The following is a 26,464-nucleotide window of genomic DNA, read 5'->3' on the forward strand; positions in this document are numbered from 1 at the left end:
GTCTATACAGACCTCTGTCGTGTTATCATTTATTTGCTGTGTAGCTTTACATAACTCCCCAAGCCTCAGTATCCTCATATTTAAGATGGAGATACAGGGGGGCTGAAGAGACGGTTCTGTGAGTAAAATGCTTGTCACACACGCAGAAGGACCTGCGCTCAGGATCTCCAGCACCCCTGTGGAAGTGGGGCTTGGAGGCCTGCGTCTGTCCTCCAGGTGCTGAAGAGGCGGAGACAGGAAGATCCCCAGGATTGGCTGGCCAGCTACACTAGCTGGATCAGTGAACTCTAGATTCAGTGACAGACCCTGTCTCAAATATAAGGTGGAGGGACTGGAGAGATGGCTTAGCAGTTAAGGCGCCTGCCTGTGAAGAATCTGGGTTTGATTCTCCAGGTCCCACGTAAGCCAGATGCACATGGCAATGCATGCATCTGGAGTTGTTTTGCAGTGGCTGGGAGCCCTGGAGTGCTCATTCTCTCTCTCTCTGACTCTTTCATAAATAAATAAATAATATTTCAAAAAATAAGGTGGAGAGCTAGAGAAATGGCTTAGTGGTATAGGCATTTGCCTGTGAAGCTAAAGGACCCAGGTTTGATTCTCCAGGTCCCATGTAAGCCAGATACACAAGGGGACACTGCATCTGGAGTTTGTTTGCAGTGGCTAGAGGCCCTGACGTACCCATTCTCTGTCTGTCTTTCTTCTACCTCTCTCTCTCTCTGCTTGCAAATAAATTAATTAATTAAATTTAAAAAAATAAGGAGGAGAGCAACTGAGGAAGCCACCCAGTGTCTGCCTCTGGCCTCCATACACACAGGCACACTCATGCATATGCACCCACACACATAGACACATGCACACACACACCTCTACACAGCATGTATATACATATGTAAAAAAAAAAAAAAAAAAAAAAAAAAAAACCAGGGCTGGAGAGATGGCTTGGCGGTTAAGTGCTTGCCTGTCAAGCCTAAGGACCCCGGTTCAAGGCTCGATTCCCCAGAACCCATGTTAGCTAGATGCACAAGGGGTGCACGTGTCTGGAGTTCCTTTGCAGTGGCTAGAGGCCCTGGTGCGCCCATTCTCTGTCTATCTGCCTCTTTCTCTCTCTGTCTATTGCTCTCAAACAAATAAACAAACAAAAAACCCTAAAATGGAGATCCAATAAAAATGTGCCAGACAGAAGGCCATCTAGAGGCTTGGTCACCTGCCCTTGTGGGGTTCCTACAGGGACCTACTGTTCCCATCCTTCCAAGTGTATATCACCCCAGGGTCTGTATTCTGCCTTGTGGTCCCAGTTTTAGGGCCCAACTCTAGAAATGTCTCCTTCCTTCTGTGTTATGTCAGGGCTCCCTGCGTCCCAGGCTGCTCCGCATTTATTCCCTCTGCTATGTCTCTGCTGCTGAATTCCTGATCCCCAGAGATCCTCCAGCACCTCAGCCCAGGACAGGGGGGAGGCAGAGCTGAGCCCACCCTAGTGGGTGGCCTTTTTTTTTTTTTTTTTTTTTGGTTTTTCAAGGTAGGATCTCACTCTGGTCCAGGCTGACCTGGAATTCACTATGTAGTCTCAGGGTGGCCTTGAACTCATAGCAATCCTCCTACCTCTGCCTCCCAAATGCTGGGATTAAAGGCATGTGCCACAACGCCTGGGCTTGGATGGTCTTTTTAACTGGCAGGGGCCCTGGTCCCGCTCCCTTCCCCCACCAAAGCTCTCCGCAGCTGATGGCACTCATTCCAGATCTGGGCTCACGAGGTGGAGAAGGGACAGGACAGCAGACTGATCAGGTCATTTGTTCACCGTCTGCCTGCCAGGGGAGGACAGGACCACCCAGATGGGGTCTGCAAGTCACGTGTGCCGGCAAAGCCCTGCGAGGAGGCTACATTAGGCTTTGCATGCAGGGCCTGGGTCACACTCACGCAGCGCTCAGTCCAAGCCTGCTAAATACTGGGTGTGCTGTCTCCGTTCTCAAGGAGCCCAGGATTGAGAAATTAGCTTTGACCAAAGGTCAGCTTCATGCCTATTTGCCTTCGTCAGAGTATCAGTTTCCTCGTATGTAAAATAGAGACTAAGATGCTGGCCTGGAGATGTCTGTGTACACAGATTTGCACTCGAGGCAAAGAATCTGGTGCATAGGAGTCACTCTGTACCTGCCTGAGTAGCTCGAGGGGTGTGGTTTTAGGAGTTCCCAGGTTTTCTCCCGAGTCTCACAGTTTCATTTATTTATTTATTTATTGTTTACTTAAGAGAGAAAGAGGCAGACAGACAGAGAGAGAATGGGCATGCAAGGGCCTCCAGCCACTGCAAACAAACTCCAGATGTGTGTGCCACCTTGTGCAGCTGGCTTATGTGGGTCCTGGGGAATCAAATCTGAAATCCAGGAAAAGCCTTCTTCTCACAGGCTCCATGAGGTTACTGTGCTGTGCCCAGTAGCTCATATAATATTATAGCTGTTGGACCAGAGTCCAGGGCTGAGACCAACTAGGGCAATGTAGAGATAAAGAAAGAGAATATTCGACCTCAAGAGCAGGCCGTCCTTTATTGGAGAGCAAGCGGGTGAACAGCAAAGGAAGGGGAGCCCCACTCCCCAGCTTTGAGGCTGACGAGATCAGACACAGCTGAGCTGGATCTCTAAAGGGAAGGGGCAGGCAGGACAGAGAGTGGGGGAACAAAGAAAGAAAAAAAATGCAACTGGAACAGGGCTATTTCCTTTCCTGATTTGTTTTCCCAGATATGACTCTTAGGCATGGCTTGACTAATTCTTAATGATAGCCTGTTTGCACAGTTTGGGACAACAATTCCTGGGCGCAGGTGACCTTATCAGGCTGTGGTTTGGAAAGTTATTTACAACCCAGAGGAATTTCCTTTGTGTTAGAGCCTGTTTCAGGACCAGCATGTCCCCAGTCACTGCTGTGGCTCATTTACTGCTTGCCGGGACCCCCAGGCTTATTAACAATTTCAATAGCTACTGCCCATTGTGTAGTGAGGAAACTGAGGCTCAGAGAGAAGATCTGACTTGCATAGAGTGCACAGGAATGACCAAAGCCCTGTGCTGGCCGGAGCTTGGGCTCCAGAGTCTCTTCCTCCCAGACTTGAGGGTCTCTGGGCTCCTTCATCTTCCAACAGTTGTCAGGCAGGGAGACTGAGGCACAGAGCAACGATCAGTAGCGGAGTCAGGGCGAGAGGATGGCTCTCTGCCCTGATGTAGTTGGGTGGTGCTCGCTCCACAGGGTAGAGCCAGGAAGACCCCCCAGCAGGAACATCCTGGGGAGATGATGGGTAACTAGTGGGCAGCTTTGCTTCACTCTTGTGAGGGCGGGTGCTGGTCTCAGGGTGGCAGAGCTGGTGGAGAGAGCCAACGCTGTCCAGCTTCTAAGCACATGGGTGTGTGTGGCAGGCAACAGAGCAGGTGGCCATGGAGAGATTAAGCTCTGCCACCTTCTCCCTCAGCACCCCTCTTAAGAAGACAGTTTACCGAGTCCATTTAGCAGACAGAGACTGGCACTGAGAGAGGTCATGTCTTCTCCTCCATCCTGTGAAGAGGTGCTGGCAGATCCAGGGTTCAAACCCAGATCTCCTGACCCTGAGTCTGACTGACACCCAAGCCCCGTGGCAGTCCTAGAAGACCCGCAAAGCCAGGTGCACTGGCCAACCGCACCCAGGGGTGGGAACGAGGGAGCCTAGCAGTACCCTTAGGGCCTGATCCCCACTCCCTTAGGCCTGTCCTGCTTCCACAAGGCTTCTCCTACAAGTCCTCGGGACACCCTGACCCAGGGTACCCATGGGGTTTGTTGCAGAAGTCATCCAGAAGGTGGCGTCTCCCCCGCCCCTGTGCCGGCCACTGGTGACCCCTGACCAAGGGCCGCCCGAGTGCATCCGGCTGATGGAGCAATGCTGGGAGGAAGATCCAGATGACAGACTAAGCCTGGACCAGATCTACACACAGGTCAGCGCTCCCTGGAGGAGTGGGGTGCTTCCAAGCAATCCCTCACCCATGCACCTCCTTGCAGCCCTATGCGAGCTCAGCTCTGTCTTTGGAGCTTAGAAACGCCACGCAGGGGACAGGGGACAGGGGCCAGCAGCTCCACAGACCCCTTGGAGTGTCCTCGCTGCCCGTGGCCACTCCACCCTTGTGGCAACATGCCGTTGTCCCGGCTCTGCAGGAGAGCAACGAGGCAGAGCAGGGTGAGGGGACTTGCCCAAGTGAATCACAGGACTGGAGCTCTGTCTGTGGGTCTGTCATCTGTCTGTCTGCAGAGCAGAGCTCCTGGGGTGCTCCACCCTTAACCACACCTCCTGACTCCTAAACAGGATCTGTTAGTGGCCATGGAAAGGGCACTGGTTCTCAAGTCAGGGAGGGCAAGACAAGATGGGACTCTGGAGTCTCCAACCTGCTTTGGGACTGAAGCAGGAGGGGAGATGCAAGCCTCCTTGGGGCTCCGTGGGCCTGGCTGAGCAAGCTGGCACCCCTCCAGGGCTGGCCCTTCAGCCTTCCCTTCCCACTCCTCAGTGACAAGTTGCCAAGGTGTTGCAGTCCGGTTCGCATTGCTGGTAGAAATCACCTAACCAAGAGCAGCTTCTGGGGAAAAAGAGTCTTATTTTGGCTTACAGGCTTGAGGGGAAGCTTCACGATGGCAGGGGAAAACGACGGCATGAGCAAAGGGTGGACATCACCCCCTGGCCAACATAAGGTGGGACACAGCAACAGGAGGGTGTGCCAAACACTGGCAAGGGGAAACTGGCTATAAAGCCCTTAAGCCCGCCCCCAACAATACATTCCCTCCAGGAGGCATTAATTCCCAAATATCCATCAGCTGGGAACCTAGCATTCAGAACACCTAAGTTTATGGGGGGCCCCTGAATCAAACCACCACACAAGGTGAGGCTCAGCGAGCAAGAGGAATATGGGGACAGGTGCGGAGGGACACAGCCCGGTGGGCAGAGGCAGCAGCCCAGGCAGCCCGTGGGGCTCCTGGGGAAAGCCACATAGCGTTTTCTATGTGCGCTACAGCATCAAGGGTGGTGCCTCGCTTTACAGATGATAATCTGGACTTCAGAGTAAGTGAACGTGAAAGGGTCACCGCAAGGTTGGACAGTAGCCACTTCCTAAAACACCAGACTGGGGTCTTTCCAGAGGGTCAGAGGTGGTCATGGCTAGCAAGCCAATTAGGATGCGCTGACCTTGAATGAGGGGTGACTATGAGAAAGACCCTTGCCTGTGGCTCATAGCAAAGAGACTGGATGAGCACACACTCATTCAGAATGGTGGAGGTGGGGGGGTCTATCACTGTGGAAGAGGCTCAAGGCCAGAATCACACCTAGGCTATTGCTTGCCTACTCTTAGGTAAGTTAATTGCTCCGCTGTGCCTTAGTTTTCTCTAGAAAGAACTTACCCTGGCCTAAACACTGGCTGGGACATCAAGGGAGCTAACTATGTGTTTAAAAAGTAGTTCTCTGGGGCTGAAGGGATTGCTTAGTGGTTAAGGCATTTGCCTGCAAAGCCAAAGGACTCAGGTTTGATTCCCCAGGACCCACGTAAGCCAGATGCACCAGGTGGCGCATGCGTCTGAAACTTATTTGCAGTGGCTGGAGGCCCTGGTGTGCCCATTCTCTCCCTCCCTCCCTCCCTCTCTCTCTCTCTCTCTCTCTCTCTCTCTCTCTCTGTCAAATAAGTAATAAAATAAAAACAAGTATTTAAAAACTATTTTTACAAAAAAAAAAAAGTAGTTCTCTGAGAGGGAGGGAGTGAAGTACAGGAGGAAGAACGCTGACCTTGATGCCAAATACCTGGTTTATGTTTGCCTCGCATTGCCTGGGAATAGCAGCCAGTGCAATTTGACAAGAAAGTGGATATTGGAAAGGTCATGGAAAACTATTGTCATTCACAGATCCTATGATTGTGCTCCTGGGCATTACAAGGGGGAACACAATGGGAAAAATCCAAATGACGACCTAACTTAATGGGGTAGCACATGATAAACGAAATACAAAAAGACTTTTGTTTGAAACTCAATTCTACCACTGTGTGACCCTTGGCAGGTAAATTATTCCTTTTTTTTTTCTCTCTCTCTCTCTCTCTCTAGCCCAGGCTGACTTGGAATTCACTATGTAGGTCTCAGACTGGCCTCAAACAGCGGCCCCTACTACTTCAGCCTCCCAAGTACTGGGATTAGAGGTGTGCACCACTGTGCCTAGCTGATTCTGTTACTTTGTTTTAAAAAGGGGGGACTGGAGAGATGGCTTAGCAGCTAAGGCATTTGCCCATGAAGTCAAAGGACCCAGGTTCAATTCCCAGGTAAGCCAGATGCATAAGGCAGTACACGTGTCTGGAGTTTGTTTGCAGTGACTGAAGGCCTTGGCATGCCCATTCTCTTTATCTCTCTGTCTTGTTCTCCCTCTTTCTCTCTCACAAATAAATAAATAAATAATAAACAGTGGTCCTCAATGCAGAGGTGACCTTGTCATTAGCTGCATGTTCTTGCTGGTATTTCAAGGTCATCTCGCCCATCCTGACTTAAAAAAAAAAATTATTAGGGGCTGGAGAAGTGGCTTAGTGGTTAAGCGCTTGCCTGTGAAGCCTAAAGACCCCGGTTCAAGGCTTGATTCCCCAGACCCACGTTAGCCAGATGCACAAGGGGGCGCACGCGTCTGGAGTTTGTTTGCAGTGGCTGAAGGCCCTGGCGTGCCCATTCTCTCTCTCTCTCTCTCTCTCTCCTCCTTTCTGTCTGTCGCTCTCAAGTAAATAAATAAAAATAATTTAAAACAATTATTATTTATTTTATGAGAGAGAGAGAGAATTGGGATGCCAGGGCCTCTAACCACTGCAATGAAACTCCAGGTGCTTGTACCACTTTGTGTACATGCATCACCTTGTGTGTCTGGCTTACATGGTTTCTGGAGAGTCAAACCTGGGTCCTTAGGCTTTGCAGGTAAGCACCTTAACCGCTAAGCCATCTCTCCAGCTCCGTCCTGACTTTTATACTGTGCTTCCACTGTTAATTAGCAACACACCTTAGGTACACTTCAGGCACTTCTGTCAGTCCTTCTTGCAGACACAGGGCTGAAAGAAGTATTAAGTAATACACACAAACACACACACGCATGCACACACACACACACACACACACACGTGCATGAGCATGCACACGCTGAGGCTGTTAGATTTAGACAAGAATAGGCACTTTTCGCTTTTCCCATCATTTGTCTGTTTCCTCACTTTGGGAAGGAGTAAGCCACACTGGGGAAGGTTCTGGTAGCTTTTCTGAAGGCTTGTCATTGAGGGGGAAGTTTATGACCACACACAGGGTCTTCAAGTGAAGACCATAGAGATGTTTCTTTTTGCTTGGCACTGGGCGTAATGTGCATTTACCATTCCATTATCTTGGGGACTCACTGACTGTGTAATCTACAGTTTACCTCTTTTGTTTTGTTGGTAGGAAATATATCCAAAATAACAATCAACTTCTAGCATGCATTTGGCCTGCTAACTTCATTCACTCCTAGAAACTTTTGTTTCCCTAGATCTTTAGTCCCTTTCGACCCTAAGGCCCTCACATATTTAAAGGGGGTAAAAATGAGAGAATTGATACATTCTATTTATCCATCTACCATTACCCAACTATCTATCTGTCCAGCCATCCATCCATCCGTCCATACATTCATGCATGCATGCATCCATCCATCCACTGTCCATCAATATCTTTAAGACGATCACAGAGTGCTCAACCCATTGGTTGCTTTGAGGCCCCATGTAATAGGTTTGTATGCTTTGTTTTTTAATTTTATTTATTTACTTGAGAGAGCGAGAGAGGCAGACAAAGAGAGAGAGAGAGAATGGGCGCACCAGGGCATCCAGCCACTGCAAATGAACTCCAGATGCATGTGCTACCTTGTGCATCTGGCTTATGTGGGTCCTGGGGAATTTACTGAAGTCCTTTGGCTTTGCCGGCAAATGCCTTAACCGCTAAGCCATCTCTTTAGCCATTTTTTTTTTAATTTTTGAGAGAAAGATAGGCAGAGAGAAAGAGAGAATGGGCACACTAGGACCTTCAGCATGTGTCGAATGAACTCCAGTTGTGTGTGCCCCCTTGTGCACATGTGTGTTATTGCACACTTGTGTCACTGTGCATCGGGCTATGTGGGACCTGGAGATTTGAACATGAGTTCTTAGGCTTTTCAGGCAAGAGCCCTAACCGCTAAACCATCTCTTCAGCCCTGATTGTGTGTTTTTGATGGTAATGTTGGGCTGGGCACGGGATCTTTTGCAAAGGTTCCTGTTCCTGCCTACTCACCCCACTCAGAAATTTCCTTTCATCTGTGCCTTTCCCTGTTGGAGCTGTTGTAGCCTCCTTATCTACACATTTGCTTCCCACTCTAATCCATCTGCTCCAGGCAGGGACTCTGTCTGGCTCACTCCCAGAATCCCAGATCACAGGGCAGGATGCACTGGTCTGCATGAATGAACATCACGAGAGTTTTTTCCGTCTTCAGTTCAAGAGCATCATTCGAGGCAAAAAGAGCAGTGTTGCAGACTCCATGCTGCAGATGCTGGAGAAGTATTCCCGGAGCCTGGAGGACCTGGTGCAGGAGCGGACAGAGGAGCTGGAATTGGAGAGGCGGAAGACAGAAAGGCTGCTTTCCCAGATGCTCCCTCCGTGAGTGGCCTCAGGGGCGTGAGGTGCCTCTAGTGTCTGCTTCCCACTGGGCTCTGGGATATAGGAGGTGCTCAGAGAATCTGGGCTCTATGAACTTGTTTAGTCATTCATTCCAGCTCATTTATCCAGTATGTGTGTGTGTATGTGTGTGTTTGCAGATACACATGTATGTGCATGTGTGTGGAGGCTGGAAGTTAATACCGGGTGTCTTCCTCTATTCTCTCCTCCCTATTTGCTTGAGGCAGGATCTCTTGTGGAACCCAGAGATCACTGATTCAGCTCATCTAGCTAGTCAGTTCACCTTGGGGATCTGCCTATTCTCCTCTCCTGGGTACTGGGATTACAGGCATGTGCCACCACAGCTGGATTCTAAGTGGGAGCTGGGGATCAGAACTCAGATCCTTGTGCTTGTGCAATAAACACTTGATCTACTGAGCTAGCTTCCCCCAGCTCCTTGTCCGATGTATTTTTTTAACTCTGTATTTATTTGCAAGGAGAGATAGAGAGAGAATGGATATCCCAGGCCCTCTAGCTGCTTCAAACAAAGTCCAGATGCATGTGCCACTTTATGTATCTGGTTTTATGTGGGTACTGGGGAATCAAACTCATAGGTTTTGCAGGCAGGTGCCTTAACCAATGAGCCATCTCTCCAGACCCTTACTATGTGTTAGGCACTGTGCTGGACACTTAAATATTGGGCTCCTGCTGTCTCATGTCCTGAGAGCAAGGAGGGGGACACAGTGCTCCCACTTCACTCCAGAGGAAGCTCTAGGACAGCAAGCACACCAGTCCCTCTCATGCTTGATCCAGAATTTCCTCCCTAAGCTCCCCGCAACCTCCATGCTATTAAAAAAAGGTTCTTGCCTTGTGATTCCGGCTTCTCCCATCCCTTCAGATCTGTGGCCGATGCTCTGAAGAGGGGGACAGCCGTGGAACCAGAGTACTTTGACCAAGTTACCATCTACTTCAGTGACATTGTGGGCTTCACCACCATCTCAGCGCTGAGTGAGCCCATGGAGGTTGTGGGTTTGCTCAACGACCTCTACACACTGTTCGATGCTGTCCTGGGGAGCCATGATGTGTATAAGGTGAGGACAGCAGGTGGTGGCATTCTGTTCTCTTCCACGCATTGTGAATGGACTCCCATTCATCCGTATATGTGTTTGTATCACTTAGCTATTGCTGTACAACCAATTGCCTCAAAGCCTAGTAGTATAAAACGATCAGCATTTATCAGAAGCCTAGAAGTCAACCGGAAGCTTCTCTGGGACTCACCCATACGTCTCTGATTAGCTGTGGACTGGATATGGTGGCAGCTCTCTGATCTTCATTAGGACCTCTATCTTGTTGGATCCTTAGCTGGGGGCACAAAGCTCTGTCCACAGTCTATCTTGAGACTGTTCACATGCTGTGGCCAGGATGTGAAAGAGAGGGCAGAAGCCTCTTGAGCTCTAACCTGGTATGGGGCACACTGCTTTTCCTGATAAATCCTATTTATCTGGAAGAGATCAGAAATAAATGCCAGTTCTGGATGGGATCTGTGGATCCAGAGAGGGGTGGAGAGTATAGCATTTTGTGTTTTTTTTTTTCCAGTTTTTTTTTTTTTTTTTTTTTTTTTTTACTCATCTGTCTGTCTATCCCTTTAACACTTACATGGACAAGCCCTTCTGTGCCTGATCATGGGTACATAAAACCAGCTCCGGTCTCCATCCTGTAGGAGGTTTTAGCCCCGTAGGTAGATGATGGTGACAACATCCCCCACTGGGGGAGTCTGAGGAGGTGAGGAGTACATGCCTGGAGAGCAGAGGTCGCTTCCTGGAACAGGAGCTGTCTTCCACATTGCCCAGGCTGGGCAAGGTGCTTCCAGCCAGGCAGTGGGGTACAGTGAGCCAGGGCCCGAGGCTTGGAAGGGCTGTGAGTGAGAAATGCTGAATGGATCCACCCGTAGCTGGACATGACATGGAGCAGCTGTGATGGAAGGGTCGAGAAGACATTAAGGACCTCAGAAAAGATGTCATGAGCCTCAGTTCCATGTTGGCTCCTGACTTTGAGTTCCAGCCTGGCCACCAACTTCTGTGTGGCTTTGGCCAAATGTCTTCTTCTTTCTGGTCCTGGTTCCAATCTGTGGACTAGAGACCCTGTCCTGGAAGGTCACCGATGATGTAGAGGTGTTTGTCAGCTGAGATTGGGGACATTGATTGGCCCCCTCCCACCATCCTGTGGGGACCCTGACCCCTAACTTGTCCCTGATGCTGGTCCAGGAGCTGGTGACCTGGAGCAGTTTCACATGGTTGAGAAGCTAGGAAAGGGGTCCCCAGCATCACCCTGAATGAGGCCCCATTTGTCTTCATCCCTGTTTGGGACCTAGCAGCTCCTTCTGGTAGAATCTTCCAAGGGGCAGGCAAGGATGCCAGACTCTGGGGGGTCAGCAGCTGGAAGGATGCGTGAGAAGGGGGAGTCAGTGGGCTGAGGCACCCGGCAGGCTGTGGCTGGCACCATTTATAGTACCCCAGAACTCACGGTGTGCCTACTGGATGCTGGGTGCTAGTATTAAGTGGTTTGGGTATACCAACTCGTAGGGCCAGCCACATGACAATTTACTAATGAGGGGCTGGCACCCCTAATTTACAGATGAGGAAATGAGGTGATAGAGGGGAGGAGGGTTGTGTGAAGCTGAGGGTGGAACTTGGGTCTCAAGGCATCTTGGCAAGGAGGCTCACCCTTGGATCAAGTGGCATGGCCACTGTGGCACTAAGGCCCTCCTGAGCTGGCTCCACCTCCTCTCCAGACACATCTCTTCCCACTGATGACTCCCCATGGCCCCCTCAGGCTTTGCTCTCACACTTTGCCGGCACCCCACCTCCTCCGGGCGCACAACACACCTCTCCTCCTGCAGCCATCTTTTTTTGTCTCTGATTTGCTTGTGCCTCCCAGGCACAGGGTTAGGTACCCCTATCTGCTGCTCCCATACTTTCCCTGAACATCAATCATAGTCTGCTTCCACCCTGAGGCCCAGAGAGGGAAGAGACCTGCCTGAGGTCACACACACACAGCAGGAGGTGGCTCTGGGGTCAGGACAGGAGCCTGGGCTGTCCAGAGGCCACGCTCACAGAACCTTCCATGAACATCCAAGGTCATAGATGCTTTCCTGCTCCCCCTGAAGACTGCATGATACCAAGTGCTGTCTTGTAGGCTGCGCTGCCTCCCCTGTCTCCCCCTCCCCACCCCCCAGTCCCATGGGTGTCTTGCTGAGTCCCAGCACTTTGATCTGCCCTGACTCACCCCAGGCCTGTCTCTCCCTCATCTGCTAATCTTCCCTCACACATGTGTCGTTTGTGAATCACTTTGCTGCTCTGCTCTGAACTCTGGCCAAGGGGCCTGTATCTTCCTGGCGGAGGCAAATGAGATCCAACCAGGCCCATACACCCTTCCAGATGTGGGGAGCTGAGGGTGGGGGTCCTGGGATGTGTGACAAGCCTCTCATCACTCCTGCCTGCCACCCCGGGTTTCCCTCCATCTGAGTCAGGATCTGCTGACGCTCCTCAAGCCGTTCTGGGCTGGGAGGCAGCCAAGCAACCATTTGCTGCACCTGTGGGGGTCTGGGATCCATCTCCCCTAGAATTAACATCTCTAAGTGAATGATTTCATGGACAGAGCCCTGGAGCTCAAGGGAAAGAATGGGACATGGAGCACCAGGCGGGGACAGAGGTTGACCCAAACCCTTAGGCTAGAATGGTGGGACATGCCTCTAGTCTCAGTACTTGGGTCATGGAAACAGGAGAATCAGAAGTGCAAGGTCATCCTTGACTACATAGTGAGTTCCAGACCAGCCTGGCATATAATCAGATCCTGTCTCAAAACAAACAAGGGGCTGGAGGGATGGCTTAGTGGTTAAGGCGCTTGCCTGCAAAGCCAAAGGACCCAGGTTCGACTCCCCAGGCCCCACATAAGCCAGATGCACAAGGGGGCGCACACATCTGGAGTTCATTTGCAGTGTCTGGCGTGCCCATTCTCTCAGTCTTTCTCTCTACCTGCCTGTTTCCATATCTCTGTCTCTCAAATAAAGAAATAGCAACAAAATTTAAAACAAACAAACATGAGAAAATGCTATCTCTCACTCAGACAACAACGCAACGCCAGAGGCCAGCTCTGACCCCTGTCCTCTGCTAAAGCCCAGGATAAGTGAGGCGCTGGCGGTGGCCAGAGGGTGAACTTGGCCTGAGGGTGTCTCCTTTAGCTCTGTGAATGCCCGGATCAGGATGGATGATCCCTGTGTACAGATGAGGAACAGGCTCAGAGAAGAGCCCGTTATGTGTGTGTGTGGGGGGGGGGGTGAGGACAGACTTAGGCTTCACAGGCGTGTTTGATAGTGCACGGCCCTTATTCTCGGCCTCCTCCTCTGAACTTGGCGCACGTATGGACGAGAGCCAGGGTCTCAGCTGCATCCGGGCACTCACTGCTGGTTGTACTTCCTTTGTGAGGGCCAGCAAGCTAGTGGCCCTGGGCTCTGGAGGGCTGGGGCTGTGGGAAGGTCAGCTTAGGGGAGACAGGACAAGTGGGTCTGGCCTGGCGATGAGCATGTGCTGTCCTGAGGAACAGAAAGCGTCTGATGGATGACAGAGGGACACGGGATGAGGTTGGCCTGGCGCTCTGGAGAGACAGTGTCCATCCCATAAAGCACAGCTGGAAAGGTGTGGAGCTGGGGAAGTGGGGTGGGCCACCATTCAGGCCTGCTCCACTTGGGGGGGCTCAGGGTCTGGCCCTGACAAAGTGGGCTCCAGGTTACCCCTGTCTCTTGCAACCCCTTCTCACAGGCACACGGAAGAGGAAGCTAGGGCTTTAGCAGAAGTGCTCTGCCCGGGCAGAGCCTGGGGTGGACCTGGGTACCCGTTTGTCACCTCCTCAGAGGGCAGCGCGTAGCCAGGAGAGGGGCGAGAGCTAGGGCCTGCCCACCAGCAAGCACACGTGGGAGGCTAACTCGGCGGCTCCCACTTGCTCAGTGACTTTGATGGAGGCTTTTCCTTCTCTGGCCAGTGTCTTAACCTGTGCGCAGAGGCAACCCATCCTTCGCAGGGCTAAAGGGGGTATTCTGTGAAAATCCACAGGCCAAGATCACTCTCCAGAGGTTGCCCGCTCACCGTCAGTTCCTCTCTACCCTCCAGGGCTTCGGCAGAGGCCAGGGATGGGGATGGGGTCTCACTGTGTAATTCAGGGGGGCCTGAAACTTGCGGCATCCTTCTGCTCAGTGCTAGGATGACAGACTTGTGTCACAGGCCAGTGTGGAGCCCACTTTCTATCCAGACAGCTGCAGGTTCACTAAGACGAACTTCCAGACCAGGCACAGTTATGGAGGAAGGGATTTATTGAAGCTTACAGATCCAGGGGCAGTTCCATAATGGCAGAAGAAGCTGGCCTGCCTTCAGAGGACCAAACACAGAGAGAGAAGAGAAGCCACAAGCCAAAATGCCAAAAGCCACACAGCACAGCACACTTCAGGAACTCCAGCTGGAAGATACTTTGCGTATCTTCAGATTGAAATCTCAAACCCACCACCACACCTTAAGATCTGCCCGGCGACACTGCCTCCAGTCAGGTGGCTGCAGATGCAAACTAAAAACTAATAAAACACTTGAATGTATTGGGGGCCATCTATTCAAACTACCACAGAAGCCCAAAGGGTACCAGCACTTTCCCCAACAGGTATCCTCTTCAAAGGAAACTGTGATGGGCCAGTCTGCTGCCCAGGAGTTTGTGGTTAGGGTCAGAGAGAGACAAGGTCTGTCACCTGCCACATAGACAGGGGCCACCTGAAGTATACACCTCTGATCAGTGCAAAGTGCCTGTGTGTGTGTGGGGACCTCGCAGAGTTGACAGTGTGGGCAAGGCCCATGGGGTGTAGCAGAGGCAGCTTATAGAGTCAGACAGAGGTGGTGGATGCCACCCCAGCATGAGGTCATGGCTTGCAGGTGGAGACTATTGGAGACGCTTACATGGTGGCGTCTGGTCTGCCTCGGCGCAATGGGAACCGGCACGCTGCGGAGATCGCCAACATGGCCCTAGACATGCTCAGCTCTGCAGGGGACTTCCGGATGAGGCATGCGCCTGACGTGCCCATCCTCGTCAGGGCTGGTCTGCACTCAGGTGGGTATGGGCTGGGCACCCCGGTGAGACCACACGGGCCTCCCTGCACTCTCTGCTGCATTAATGGGTCAGCCCAGAGGCTGCATCTTAAAACTCACTCAGAAAAGCCTTCTGCCTTCCTTTCCTTATCTCATGCTTCACATCAAGACTCTGGGGTATTCAAATTCTCAGATTTGTTTGGGGTTGGGTTTGCTGGGGGGGGGGGTGTCTCTTAACCTCAGTATCAAGTCAAAGGCATCGGATTCCATGCGGAGAAGGTAGTCTGATGGAAGAGGCAGAAATCGCCCGTGATTACGCAAGCAACTATATGCTGGCTGACCTGTGTCTGGGAGAGACTTCAGGGGGCTCTGAGACACACTCCCCATGCCCTGCCCCCTCTTCCATGGCTCCCTCTTGCGGGATCAAGTCCACAGTCCCTGTACCTTGCAGCCTCAAGCTCTACAGCCTCTCTAGCCTACCCCCCCCCCCCAGGCCTCTGCCTGCGGCCTTCCTTCCATCCACCCTCAGCAACAGTTCTATAGGTCCCCGCCTTTGTACCTGCTGCTCCCCCAACTCTTCCTTCAAGCCAGAGCTCAGGCATTGCCTCCTCTAGCAGTCCCCTGGCCTGCCTGGTAGCCCTACTGTGGGCTGACACACTGCTCCCCTTGTCCTACTGCGTTTACGCATCTACCCTCGGGTTGGAGCCCCCAGGATAGAACCCAGCACACGGGTTGCCTCCCCTCGGTGTTGATGGGGATTCCAAACAGCGTGATCCCGAGCCCAGGATCCTGAGAGGGGGTTCTGGCGCAGTGGGAAGCCAGCCAGCACTGGGATCTCTGGTCTAGGACCGGTGGGTGCTCATGGGGGCACATTTGGGTTTCAGGGCCCTGTGTGGCAGGGGTCGTGGGGCTCACCATGCCTCGGTACTGTCTCTTCGGGGACACTGTGAACACTGCCTCCCGGATGGAGTCCACAGGGCTGCGTGAGTATCTTGTCCTCCTGTCAGAAAAAGGAATTCGCTTTCCTGACCAGCCCAGCAGTGGGGGCCCTCTGAGGTGGTGCTTAGTCACCGTGTCACCCCGCCCCCCAATGCCAGCATACCCCAATGGCAAAGCAAATGGAGACGCTGGTGTTCTTAGCTTCCCGAGGGAACTGGTAGAGAAAAGAATGATTTGAGATGCAGGAAAACGGCTCCTCGCCCACCTCTGCATCTGGCTTCTTAGGGTCCTCCTGTCACTACTTCTTGTCTGCAAGCCTTGCAGTGAGGTGACCCCCTTCCAGTGTGGGTTTTTCTCAGCAGCATGCCGGCCCTCATGACGCTAGGTCAGCCCCCAACAGCACCGTGGAGACATCCCCAGCATTTTAGGTCCCTCCTGGAGCAGGAAGCTCTTCGATGGCTTGACAAGAAGGGTGAGGTCGCAGGGCCTTGCCCTCTGGTCGGATGGCTGCTGAGACCCCTCATGTTGCTCCGTGCACATAATGCGGAACAGGACGTGATAACCCTTCTCTGAAAAAGAGAAATAAAACACACTCTTCTCTTCTGAGTTGGCCTCCATAGACTTCCCTACAAGTAAAAATCGTGTTCCTGGGGCTCTGTCTTCATTTTAACTTACGTAGTTTGCTTTTCCTTGGGGTCTGATTTAGAGGCCAACTGCAGTATAAAGTCAGAAGAAAGGTGTTATAGGGATCATGATTTTGTGCGCAAATGCTTGGAGCTGGAGCTCTTGCACACTCCTAAAGGTATCAGCAGGCGGTGGTTTTCTCATTCCCTTTCTTCCCAGCCTACAGGATCCACGTCAGCCGAAGCACTGTCCAGGCCCTTCTCAGCCTCGACGAAGGCTACAGAGTCGACATCAGAGGCCAGACTGAGCTGAAGGTGAGGGGACACTCTGGCCCCTGGGGACCGGTTTCTGGGCAGCAGGAGCAGAGCGGGGGGGTGGTGAAGGTGATTCCCCTCCACGTGTCCTCTCTGCTCTCTGGATTGGGAAACATTTCTTTCCGGGAGCCATTGGTTCTTTGGTGCACCAGTGAGCCTCCCGTGTGGCCCGCTGGCTGGTACCCAACAAATGTAACACGCTGTGTCGCTCGGAGCAGTCACGCAAGGACAAGAAATCTTGCCCCCATTGGAAGAAACTCCGTTATGCAAAGTCACAGCTCACCACGTGATCTGACTCTTCCAAAGCGTGTGCATTCTCCAGAGCTGCACCGAGCTCCTATCCAGGCCGCAGAACCCCGCCATCACCTCCCACAAAGCCTGCCCTGGCCCACAAACACCTCTTCTTTCTCCTCGTGTCCCCCAGTGGTGGCTGTCTTGCCTTCTCTGTGTACTCACCAGCCCCATGAACAGCTCTCCACTGCTACAGGGTCAGGTTGAGAGGACATGCCCATGGGGACCTCCAGTGCTCAGCAAAGCTGGTCGCCTCGGCAGTCTTTTTTGTGTTAGTACTTGAGGAAGGCAGTGACTTTATTTCCTTTTACCCCACTGGGTTCTATCCCACTCCCCACAATTCTTTAGCTAGGACCAGGTGCAGTAGGAGACAGGAGTAGAGTGGTTTAAAGACCCAGACCCTTGCCGAGTGTCATGGCGCCCACCTTTAACCCCAGCACTGGGGAGGCAGAGGTAGGAGGATCACTGTGAGTTCGAGGCCACCCTGAGACTACACAGTGAAATCCAGATCAGCCTGAGGTAGAGTGAGACCCTGCCCTGCCTTGAGAAAAAAATAAATAAATAAAGATCCAGATCTGTAACTATGGCTGGATATCAGAATAAGGTGCTCTCTGGGGACTCACTGAAGGCATTTGGGACAAAATAAAAACTTTTTTTAAACTAATTTACTATTTTCATACTTGTACATAAAATATTCTTAAATTTTTATTTGTACATATGTGGGCACACCAGCACCTCTGGCCACTGCAAATGCCAGATGCCTTTCTCACTTTAGGGGTCTGGCTTTACATGGGTGGCTGAGAAATTGAACCCAGGCTGACAGGGTTGGCAAGCAAACACCTTTAACCACTGAGCATCTCTCCAGTCCCCTACGTAATGTATTTTGATCACAGTCCCTTCTCATTCCTTTCTTTTGACCTCTGGCCCCTCCACTGAACTCCTTTCCCTCTTCTGTTTTGATGTTTTGGGTGTTTCCCCGCCTCTGATGGGCATAATATTGTTCAGGTAATGACAGCCATGTGAGGTCATGAGTTCAACGTCCCCTTCGTGTCCAGAGGATAGCATTCTAAAGCACTCCTCCCCGATTTTGGCTCTTCTATTCTTTAATTTTTTTTTCAAATTTTTATTTATCTACTTGTGAGTGTGTGAGAGAAAGAGGCAGAGAGAATGGGCTTGCCAGGGCCTCCAGCCACTGCAAACACACTCCAGATGCATGCACCACCTTGTGCATCTGGCTAATGTGGGTCCTGGGGACTCGAACCTGGGACCTTTGGTTTTGAAGGCAAATGCCTTAACCACTAAGCCATCTCTCCAGCCCTCCTCTATTCTTTCCACCACCTCTTCTGCAGTGCGCCCTGAGCCTTGAAGGGTGTAGTAGAGGTGGGAAACTTCCTTCTCTACATTGTGGGCTGCCAGAGCGGGAGGTACAGCCTGCGGGGGGCAATCAGCAAGAGCATGGTCTCACAGCCAGCGAGGACCAACGTCTGCCTGGGCTCAGGAGAGTTGAGGTTGTGGGAGAGCCAGCTGGGGTTGAGCCGGGGCAGGCTCGGGGTCATGACACAAGGTGTCCTGAGATACAGAGGACCTTAATGGCACAGGGACATGTGGGGGCCAAGGCACCATGGTGCCTCAGTGGCCTCTCATTCTCTCCCGCCTAACCTCCAGACACCTTTGGCCCCACCCCAGAGAAAGCCACCAAGCCTCCCCCCAACAACCCCCTAAGGCCACAGAAAGTCACAGATGGTGCACAGCTCAGTCTTAGCTTCCAGACCCACCTTCTGAGGTTATTTCTTGCACTGATAAGTGTTGCCGTGTTTAATACTCGCAATGGCTTTATGAGATACAGAGAGGTGGAGTGGCAGCGCAGGCTTGGACCTCCTCCCAGCTCTCCGCCGAGCTCTCAGAAGTTGTCACTTCTCCTTCCCTGGGCTGACCTCTGCCTTGCTCTGTCCTAGGGGAAGGGTGTGGAGGAAACCTATTGGCTGGCAGGGAAGGCGGGTTTCTGCAGACCACTCCCTGCGCCTCTGCCCATCAAGCCTGGGTAAGTGTGAAGGGGTCCAAGCTGTGCTTTTGGCTTTAGGGTTGTCTTCCTATCAGAGCATGAGCTGCCTTGTGTGGAAGACTTGGCAAGTGTTCAGTAAACACCGTCTTTCCACTGCTGGGGTGACGGCCACCTCAGCCCTGTAGCAGGGTGCCTGCCAGGCTGCTTAGCGTGTGCTTGGACCCCCCAAGGGTACTCACCTTGCTGGCCCGAGTGTTTGTCATGTCATCTGAGCCCCTCTCTCAGCACCAAGGGACTTTCCGCTCTGAACTGACCAGCTGTATCTTGGTCACCATTCAGCTTCCTCAGAAGTGGATCCCGGGTGCTCTTTCTCACTTCTCTGATCTTGGGCAGTAGGAAGCCTTCCTGGAAGAAGGACCAATGACCCGAGAAGGTCCCGGGAACCACAGAGATCAAAAGGGTCATTTCACCAGCAGAGGCTGGGCAGCGGACGCGCGGGGTCCCTGCGGGGTCCCACAGCATGCCTGCAGCCGAGCTTGGGCCAAAATCCAGGCCTGTCCCAGAGTTCTTCCTTCGTGCTAACTTCCTTCTGGCTCCTCTTTGTTCAGGGGTGACCCACACCCAAAGCCTCCCCTTCACATTCCTCAAAGACAAGAAATGCTGATATATGAGCCTCGTGGGGGAAAGGCCAGGGCCAAAGGCACCCCAGTCTGAGCATCCCAGCATCAGGACCGACATGAACGGGGCCTGTGGGTGGCCATCTTTGTTCTGCTCTTGCTGTGACGGTCATAGCCCTTGGGCACCCAGAAGCAAGGACAGAGAGGTTCTTGAGGCAGGCATTGCCCTGTCTGCCTTCAAAGGCCCTGTGGCCCTCGACACACCCAGCGGGTCCCAAGGGCCGAGGCGGAAGAGTAGATGGCAGCCGCCTCTACAGTCAGCTACACGTGTGGCAAGGCCTCGGCACAGCAGGCCCTTCCCCTTGGTTGACAGTTTTGGCATGAGCAGCTGCTAAGGCCGGCTGCGCTGTGTGTGTGTGTGGCGGGTCAGGGGACGGGGACACAGGCCTGGGGCCAGTGGAGAACCTAGCCCTGCTATGATCTCAAGCCATGTCCCTTCCCTGTCACCTCCACAGGCCTCCCCTGTGTCCTAAGGAACAGGCCTCTGGCCTCCCCTCCCCTAGCGCTCAGCCGCACTCTCCTCCAAGGCCATCTTCTCAGAAGGTCACTGTCTGCCTCTATCGCTTCACCTCCTCGTCCAGTTGCCATCAGCCCTGAGGTCTGACTTTCGCGCCACCCTCCCAGATGGCCTATGATCTCAGTCCGTCTTTGGCACTACAGTGGGCAGATTTAGTTCCCCCAGCTGCCCCCACTTGCCTGAAAGCTGCTGGCTCTGCCCCCTCTCCTGTTGGCCCTCCTTGGTTCCCTCCACACCCTCCCCTATCTTCTTCCACCCAGTGTTGGGGTTCTCCAGGCCCACTGCCTGTCTTTCCAAGCTTCCCCTGCCAGGCATCGCTGGCCATGCCGCGCCTCTCTGCAGCTCACACTGAAGCCCCAAGGCCCTGCAGAGCCCCAGAGGTCACCTGCCCTTGATACCTGGCCCTTGAGTTCTCTCGGTCCTCCGTCTGAAGCCGGGCCCTTCCTGCCTCGTCCATCTGTCTACCTGTCCCTCCCTATCTCGTCCGGGAGCTTCTCAGACTTCCCCACTGGTGAGAAAGCATCTGGACCCACCCAAGCCCAGGAGCAGCTCCTGCATACACGCACACGTGCACACTTACACACGCGCATACCCTGCGGCCCTGCCGCCCACACAGTGCCCTCCGGCTGGCTTTTCCGCCTCCAAGTCTCCAACTCAGCCCGGGGCCTCCATCTGCTTCTCACCTGACCCACCGCCGCAGGGCTCCCAACTATTTCCCCTCATCCGCTGTGCCTCTCCATCCATCTCTTCCCTGCAGACAAAGCGCCCTTTGCAAGATGAAAACACTGTTACCACGAACTCTCCTCTTACTCTGGCCCAGGCCAAGACTCCCCTGAGGGTCTCTGGGGTGCCCGTCCCCAGCTTGCTTTACCTACCGCCTACTCATGTGCCCCCCCCCCCCATTGCTTCCTCAAACACACGTCGCTTCTTCTCACCCCAAGGCTCGCCCTCACTGCTGCTATCACTGAGGATGCCCCGTGCCTTCTGAATCTTTTCTTTTTATTTATTTATTTATTTGACAGAGAAAGGCGGGGGCAGAGAGAATGGGTTGAGCCCAGGGCCTCCAGCCACTGCAAACCAACTCCAGACGCATGTGCCCCCCTTATGCATATGGCTAATGTGGGAGCTGGGGAATCGAACCTGGGTCCTTGGCTTTGCAGGCAAATGCCTCAACTGCTAAACCGTCCCTCCAGCCCCCTTCTGAATGTGTTATAACCCAGCATCCTTTATTGATTTTGTGGTGCTGGGCTAGAACCCAGCCTGCACTGAGCCAATCCCAGCCGACTTTCCCTTTTCCGATCACACAGGCCTCAGCTCAAATGCTGCCTCCTTTAGAAGGACTCCGGTCACACGTTCTATTTAATTTAACTTATTGATTTGAGAGAGGGAGAAGCAAGTACAGAGAGAAAGAATGGGCGCACCAAGGCCTCTAGCCACTGCAAATGAACTCCAGACGCATGTACCACTTTGACATCTGGCTTCCGTGGGTACTGGGAAATTGAACCTAGGTCAGGCAAGTGTCTTAACCGCTAAGCCATCTCTCCTATCCCTGGTCATGTATTCTAAATGGGGTGCTCCTGTCACCCCCCAGCTGACATGGATGGTGGTCTCTGTACTCGTTACTCCTGGTGCTCTGTGCTGGCACGTGGGCCAGACACCGCTTGCTCTGCTAGTCTCCCAAGAGCCTGATCGCCAACAGGCCCACACGTCCACTCTCCAGTGCTTGCAGCCTTGAGAAAGTGAGCTCTGTCTGCTCCCGCACCTCCGGAAGTCCCGCCTCTCCCTGGCCACCCTGTCCTGTGACCGGGAACCTGGAGGTCTGGCAGACATTTATCATCCTGAGCTTTCTCAGCTGATGCCTTTTCCATTCCCAGACAGCCAGAACGTTTAGAAAGTGCCAGAAACATTTTTGTCTTTTGGCTCAGGGAGGGAACAAAGCAGAGATTAGTTTCAGAGAAAATCTCCTGATGCGGAGCCTCCCAAACCCCGGGCAGGAATGGGAGGATGTGTATTCAGACACTGCAGGGGAACTGTCTGGGGCTGTGCGTGTGCATAGACATGCACACACGTAAAGTACAGACACAGAGAAGACTACCTCCATCAGGGGTCAGGTAGGAATTGGGGGAATGAGCTAGAAGCTGTTCCTTTAATGTCTTGGTGTCGCCACCCACCCAGGTAGCAGAGCCCAGAGACACCCCACAAAGTTCTCCTTCTGCCCTTGCCACCTAGGCTTCATTGTATTCCTTAGGGCCATGGTGGGGGGAAGAGGAGGGTATGACTCAGTTGGTGGCTTACCTAGCATGTGTGAAGCTCCATGCTTGTTCCTCAGTGCTGACAAAATAAAAGCGTTCTGCGGGCCGTGGTGATGCACGCCTTTAATCCCAGCACTCGGTGGAGGTGGGGGGGGCAGAGGTAGGAGGATCGCCGTGAGTTCGAGGCCACCCTGAGACTACACAGTGAAGTCCACATCAGCCTGGGCTAGAGTGAGACCCTTCCTCGAAAAATCAAAAAATAAAATAAAATAAATAAAAGCGTCCTATGCAGGTGGCTGTCTCTCAGAACCCTGCCTCATCCTCTGGATCAAGACAAATACCTGCTCTCAGAGCCACAGCACAAGTAGGAAACAGAACTGGGCCGGTTCCTCATCTCCCGAGGGGCCACTGGACTTAAAGCCACAAGGGTAAATGAGGGAGGCATCATATGGCCTTGGAGAAGATGCACCACCCATCTGGGCATCTGGCTCATACAGCCTAAGCCAGGGAAGGTGGTGGTGTGCCCCAGGCAGAGCTCCTAGGCATCGGGAGACACGGGAGGGAGTGAAGGGCACATGTCAGCTCCGGATGAGCCCCAGATGGCCACATCTGTTGTCCTGGGCCGTCGCTCATGATCCATTCTTCTCCTTTCTTTTTTTTTTTCCCCAGGGACCCCTGGCAGGACCTCGTCAACCAAGAAATCAGGATGGCTTTTGCCAAAGTCCGCCGGGCTTCAGCTGGGCCAGGAAGCTCAGAAATGGTCCAGGCCCGGCCCTGAGGACAGGCCAGTGGGGCAGGGGCCACAGCAGCGGCGACACTGGGCCACCCAGCCACTTCCTGCCCCAACTCCTGTCCCTGAGTTCCCTGGTGGCTTCCATGAGAGGTATTACCTGATGCATTCTTGTATGACTCCCAAGGGTAACCTGACCTCTTGACATGAAAACAGTAAAAATAGAAATACTCCCTTGCCTGGTGTTTTGTTTCATGCTGGGCAAGCTATGTTGATGCAGAAAGCTCACTGTATCAGTCCAGAGGAGGGTCCTGTCCCCACCTCACACACAAGTGACTGAGACTGGAGTGAAGAAGACCTTTGTCCCAGGGGGCATGGCCCCCATGTGCAACATGCACGAGAATCCACACACATGTGAACACACACACACACACACACACACACAGTGAAATCTATGTGCACAGATGCAGGCTCCTCAGGCTCAGCTGGACCTCACACTCAGGCTGTAACACTTCTCAGAAGCTCTGTCTGGAAGGAAGATGGCTCTGAGAGCTCCGCCCATGGGAAGTGCCCCCGGGGTGCTGCCCCCCCCAACTCCTCCCTCCACACCTGTGAGCACCGTGCAGGGAGTCCAGCTGTGGAAATGATACCTCTACCTTACAGAAGATCCAAAACAAAAGGGCCATTCGATTCCACATCAAAGAGTGTGGCCCAAATCCCCGTGGGTGGCTTCAGAGCCGGCAAGACTGGGTGCAGATGGAATTCATTTCCCTACTGAGGCAGAGGCCGGGGCCCAGGGACTGGAGGACGCAGGTTAAGCCCTAAGCAAACTTTCCTTTTTCAAAAAGACCCTTCAGGAGCCAGCGGGTGGGGGAGAAGCATGGGGCGTCACTAAAACCTGAATCTAGGGGATTGCTGAGAAAGTATTCTGTCTGGGATTGCTATAGCCAGGTTCCCATCACCTGGCCCTACCTACTTTATGCCTTAATCTTTTGATGCCTCCGTTTCCTCAAATGTAAAACAGGGTGTCGCCGGGCTTGGTGGCGCACACCTTTAATCCCAGCACTCGGGAGGCAGAGGTAGGAGGATCGCCATGAGTTCGAGGCCACCCTGAGACGACATAGTGAATTCCAGGTCAGCCTGAGCTAAAGTGAAACCCTACCTCAAAAAACCAAAAAAAACAAAAACATAACACAGGTGTCACCTTTCCCTCTCATGTTGCCATGGGAACTCAGCAGCAACGCCATGCTGGTTCTATCAGCTGCCCGCGTTGAATAGGGAAGCCCTGGCCTGTGCATTGCAGCGCATAGCCACAGCTGGTGTGGAGCTCCTGCTTTTCCCCCACGGGCAATGGGCGGCCCACCTTAGACCCGCTGGTTTTAGCTCAAGGCCTTCATCTGCTGCTTTATCTGTTACAGCATGTAGTTTAGGGGATCACCGAGGCCCCACCTGGCACATGGCTGCGCGTTAACCATGACTGTCTATGAGCATGCGTGGGGACACAGAGATGCATGTGCTCCACAGACAGCAGTAAACAAACCTTCACCTGGGCTTCAGCTTGCCCTGCCTGACTGGTGTGGCCCTGGATCATCGTACAGCATCTCTGTGAACCAGTCCCTCACACAGACCAAGCCCCTTCCCATCAGAGGGAGTGGGGCGATAAAGCCACACGGACTGGGGGTGTGGATCAGAAAGACTTATGGTGCGTGTGTGTGGGTGTGTGTCTGTCCAGAACCTTGTGGCTTTGTGAACATCTGTGTGGACATGAGAGATCAAAGGACTCCTAGCAGACAGGTGACATGACCCTGTGCCTTTGGATGCAAGCGCTTGCCTGTGACACTGTGTCTGTGTATATCCATGTGTCTGTGTGTATTCATGTGTCTGTGTGTATCTATGTATCTGTGTATTTATGTGTCTATATTCATGTGTCTGCGTGTATTCATGTGTCTGTGTGTATTCATGGTCTGTGTGTATCTATGTGTCTGTGTGTATTCATGTGTCTGTGTATTCATGTGTCTGTGTGTATTCATGTGTCTGTGTGTATTCATGTGTCTGTGTGTATCCATGTGTCTGTGTGTATCTATGTGTCTGTGCGTATTCATGTGTCTGTGTATTCATGTGTCTGTGCGTATTCATGTGTCTGTGCGTATCCATGTGTCTGTGTGTATCCATGTGTCTGTGTGTATCTATGTGTCTGTGCGTATTCATGTGTCTGTGTGTATCTATGTGTCTGTGTGTATTCATGTGTCTGGGTGTATCTATGTGTCTGTGCGTATTCATGCGTCTGTGTGTATTCATGTGTCTGTGTGTATCTATGTGTCTGTGCGTATTCATGTGTCTGTGTGTATCTATGTGTCTGTGCGTATTCATGTGTCTGTGTGTATCTATGTGTCTGTGCGTATTCATGTGTCTGTGTGTATTCATGTGTCTGTGTGTACCTCTGTGTCTGTGCGTATTCATGTGTCTGTGCGTATTCATGTGTCTGTGTGTATTCATGTGTCTGTGCGTATCCATGTGTCTGTGCGTATCCATGTGTCTGTGCGTATCCATGTGTCTGTGTGTATTCATGTGTCTGTGTGTACCTCTGTGTCTGTGCGTATTCATGTGTCTGTGTGTATCTATGTGTCTGTGTGTATTCATGTGTCTGGGTGTATCTATGTGTCTGCATATTCATGCGTCTGTGTGTATCTCTGTGTCTGTGCGTATCTATGTGTCTGTGCGTATTCATGTGTCTGGGTGTATCTATGTGTCTGTGCGTATTCATGTGTCTGTGTGTATCTATGTGTCTGTGCGTATTCATGTGTCTGTGTGTATCTATGTGTCTGTGTGTATTCATGTGTCTGTGCGTATTCATGTGTCTGTGTGTATCCATGTGTCTGTGTGTATCTATGTGTCTGTGTGTAATCATGTGTCTGGGTGTATATATGTGTCTGTGTATATTCATGTGTCTGTGTGTATCTATGTGTCTGTGCGTATCCATGTGTCTGTGTGTATCTCTGTGTCTGTGCGTATTCATGTGTCTGTGTGTATCTCTGTGTCTGTGCGTATTCATGTGTCTGTGTGTATCTATGTGTCTGTGTGTATTCATGTGTCTGGGTGTATCTATGTGTCTGTGTGTATTCATGTGTCTGGGTGTATCTATGTGTCTGTGTGTATTCATGTGTCTGGGTGTATCTCTGTGTCTGCCTGTGAGGCTTCAGTGGTGCGGGGTCTTGAGTGGGTGTCTGTTTAGGCTCCAAGGTCTGGATGCACTGGTGCAGCTCATCTCTGTGTGACCTACAGCATGTCATGTACACGTCTTCTCTCTGTGAAATCTCTTGGGGTGCTGCTGGCTCCTCCTGGTGCCTGGA

At 52.4% G+C, this 26,464-nt stretch overlaps 1 protein-coding gene across 1 annotated transcript in view; it reads left to right on the forward strand.

The window, feature by feature from the left end:
* Positions 1–23,301, forward strand: part of LOC101611971 (guanylate cyclase D-like) — a 44,413-nt gene extending 21,112 nt beyond the window's left edge. The window contains exons 12-19 of the mRNA XM_045146122.1: positions 3,793–3,941; positions 8,486–8,649; positions 9,545–9,737; positions 14,616–14,790; positions 15,653–15,751; positions 16,551–16,645; positions 18,892–18,977; positions 23,054–23,301. Coding sequence (XP_045002057.1) covers positions 3,793–3,941; positions 8,486–8,649; positions 9,545–9,737; positions 14,616–14,790; positions 15,653–15,751; positions 16,551–16,645; positions 18,892–18,977; positions 23,054–23,162 — 1,070 coding nt within the window. The 3' untranslated portion in view covers positions 23,163–23,301. The remainder of the gene's footprint in view (positions 1–3,792; positions 3,942–8,485; positions 8,650–9,544; positions 9,738–14,615; positions 14,791–15,652; positions 15,752–16,550; positions 16,646–18,891; positions 18,978–23,053) is intronic.
* The last annotated feature ends 3,163 nt before the right edge of the window (positions 23,302–26,464 follow it).

Source organism: Jaculus jaculus, chromosome 3 (assembly GCF_020740685.1).
Source record: "Jaculus jaculus isolate mJacJac1 chromosome 3, mJacJac1.mat.Y.cur, whole genome shotgun sequence".
Lineage (NCBI taxonomy): Eukaryota > Metazoa > Chordata > Mammalia > Rodentia > Dipodidae > Jaculus > Jaculus jaculus.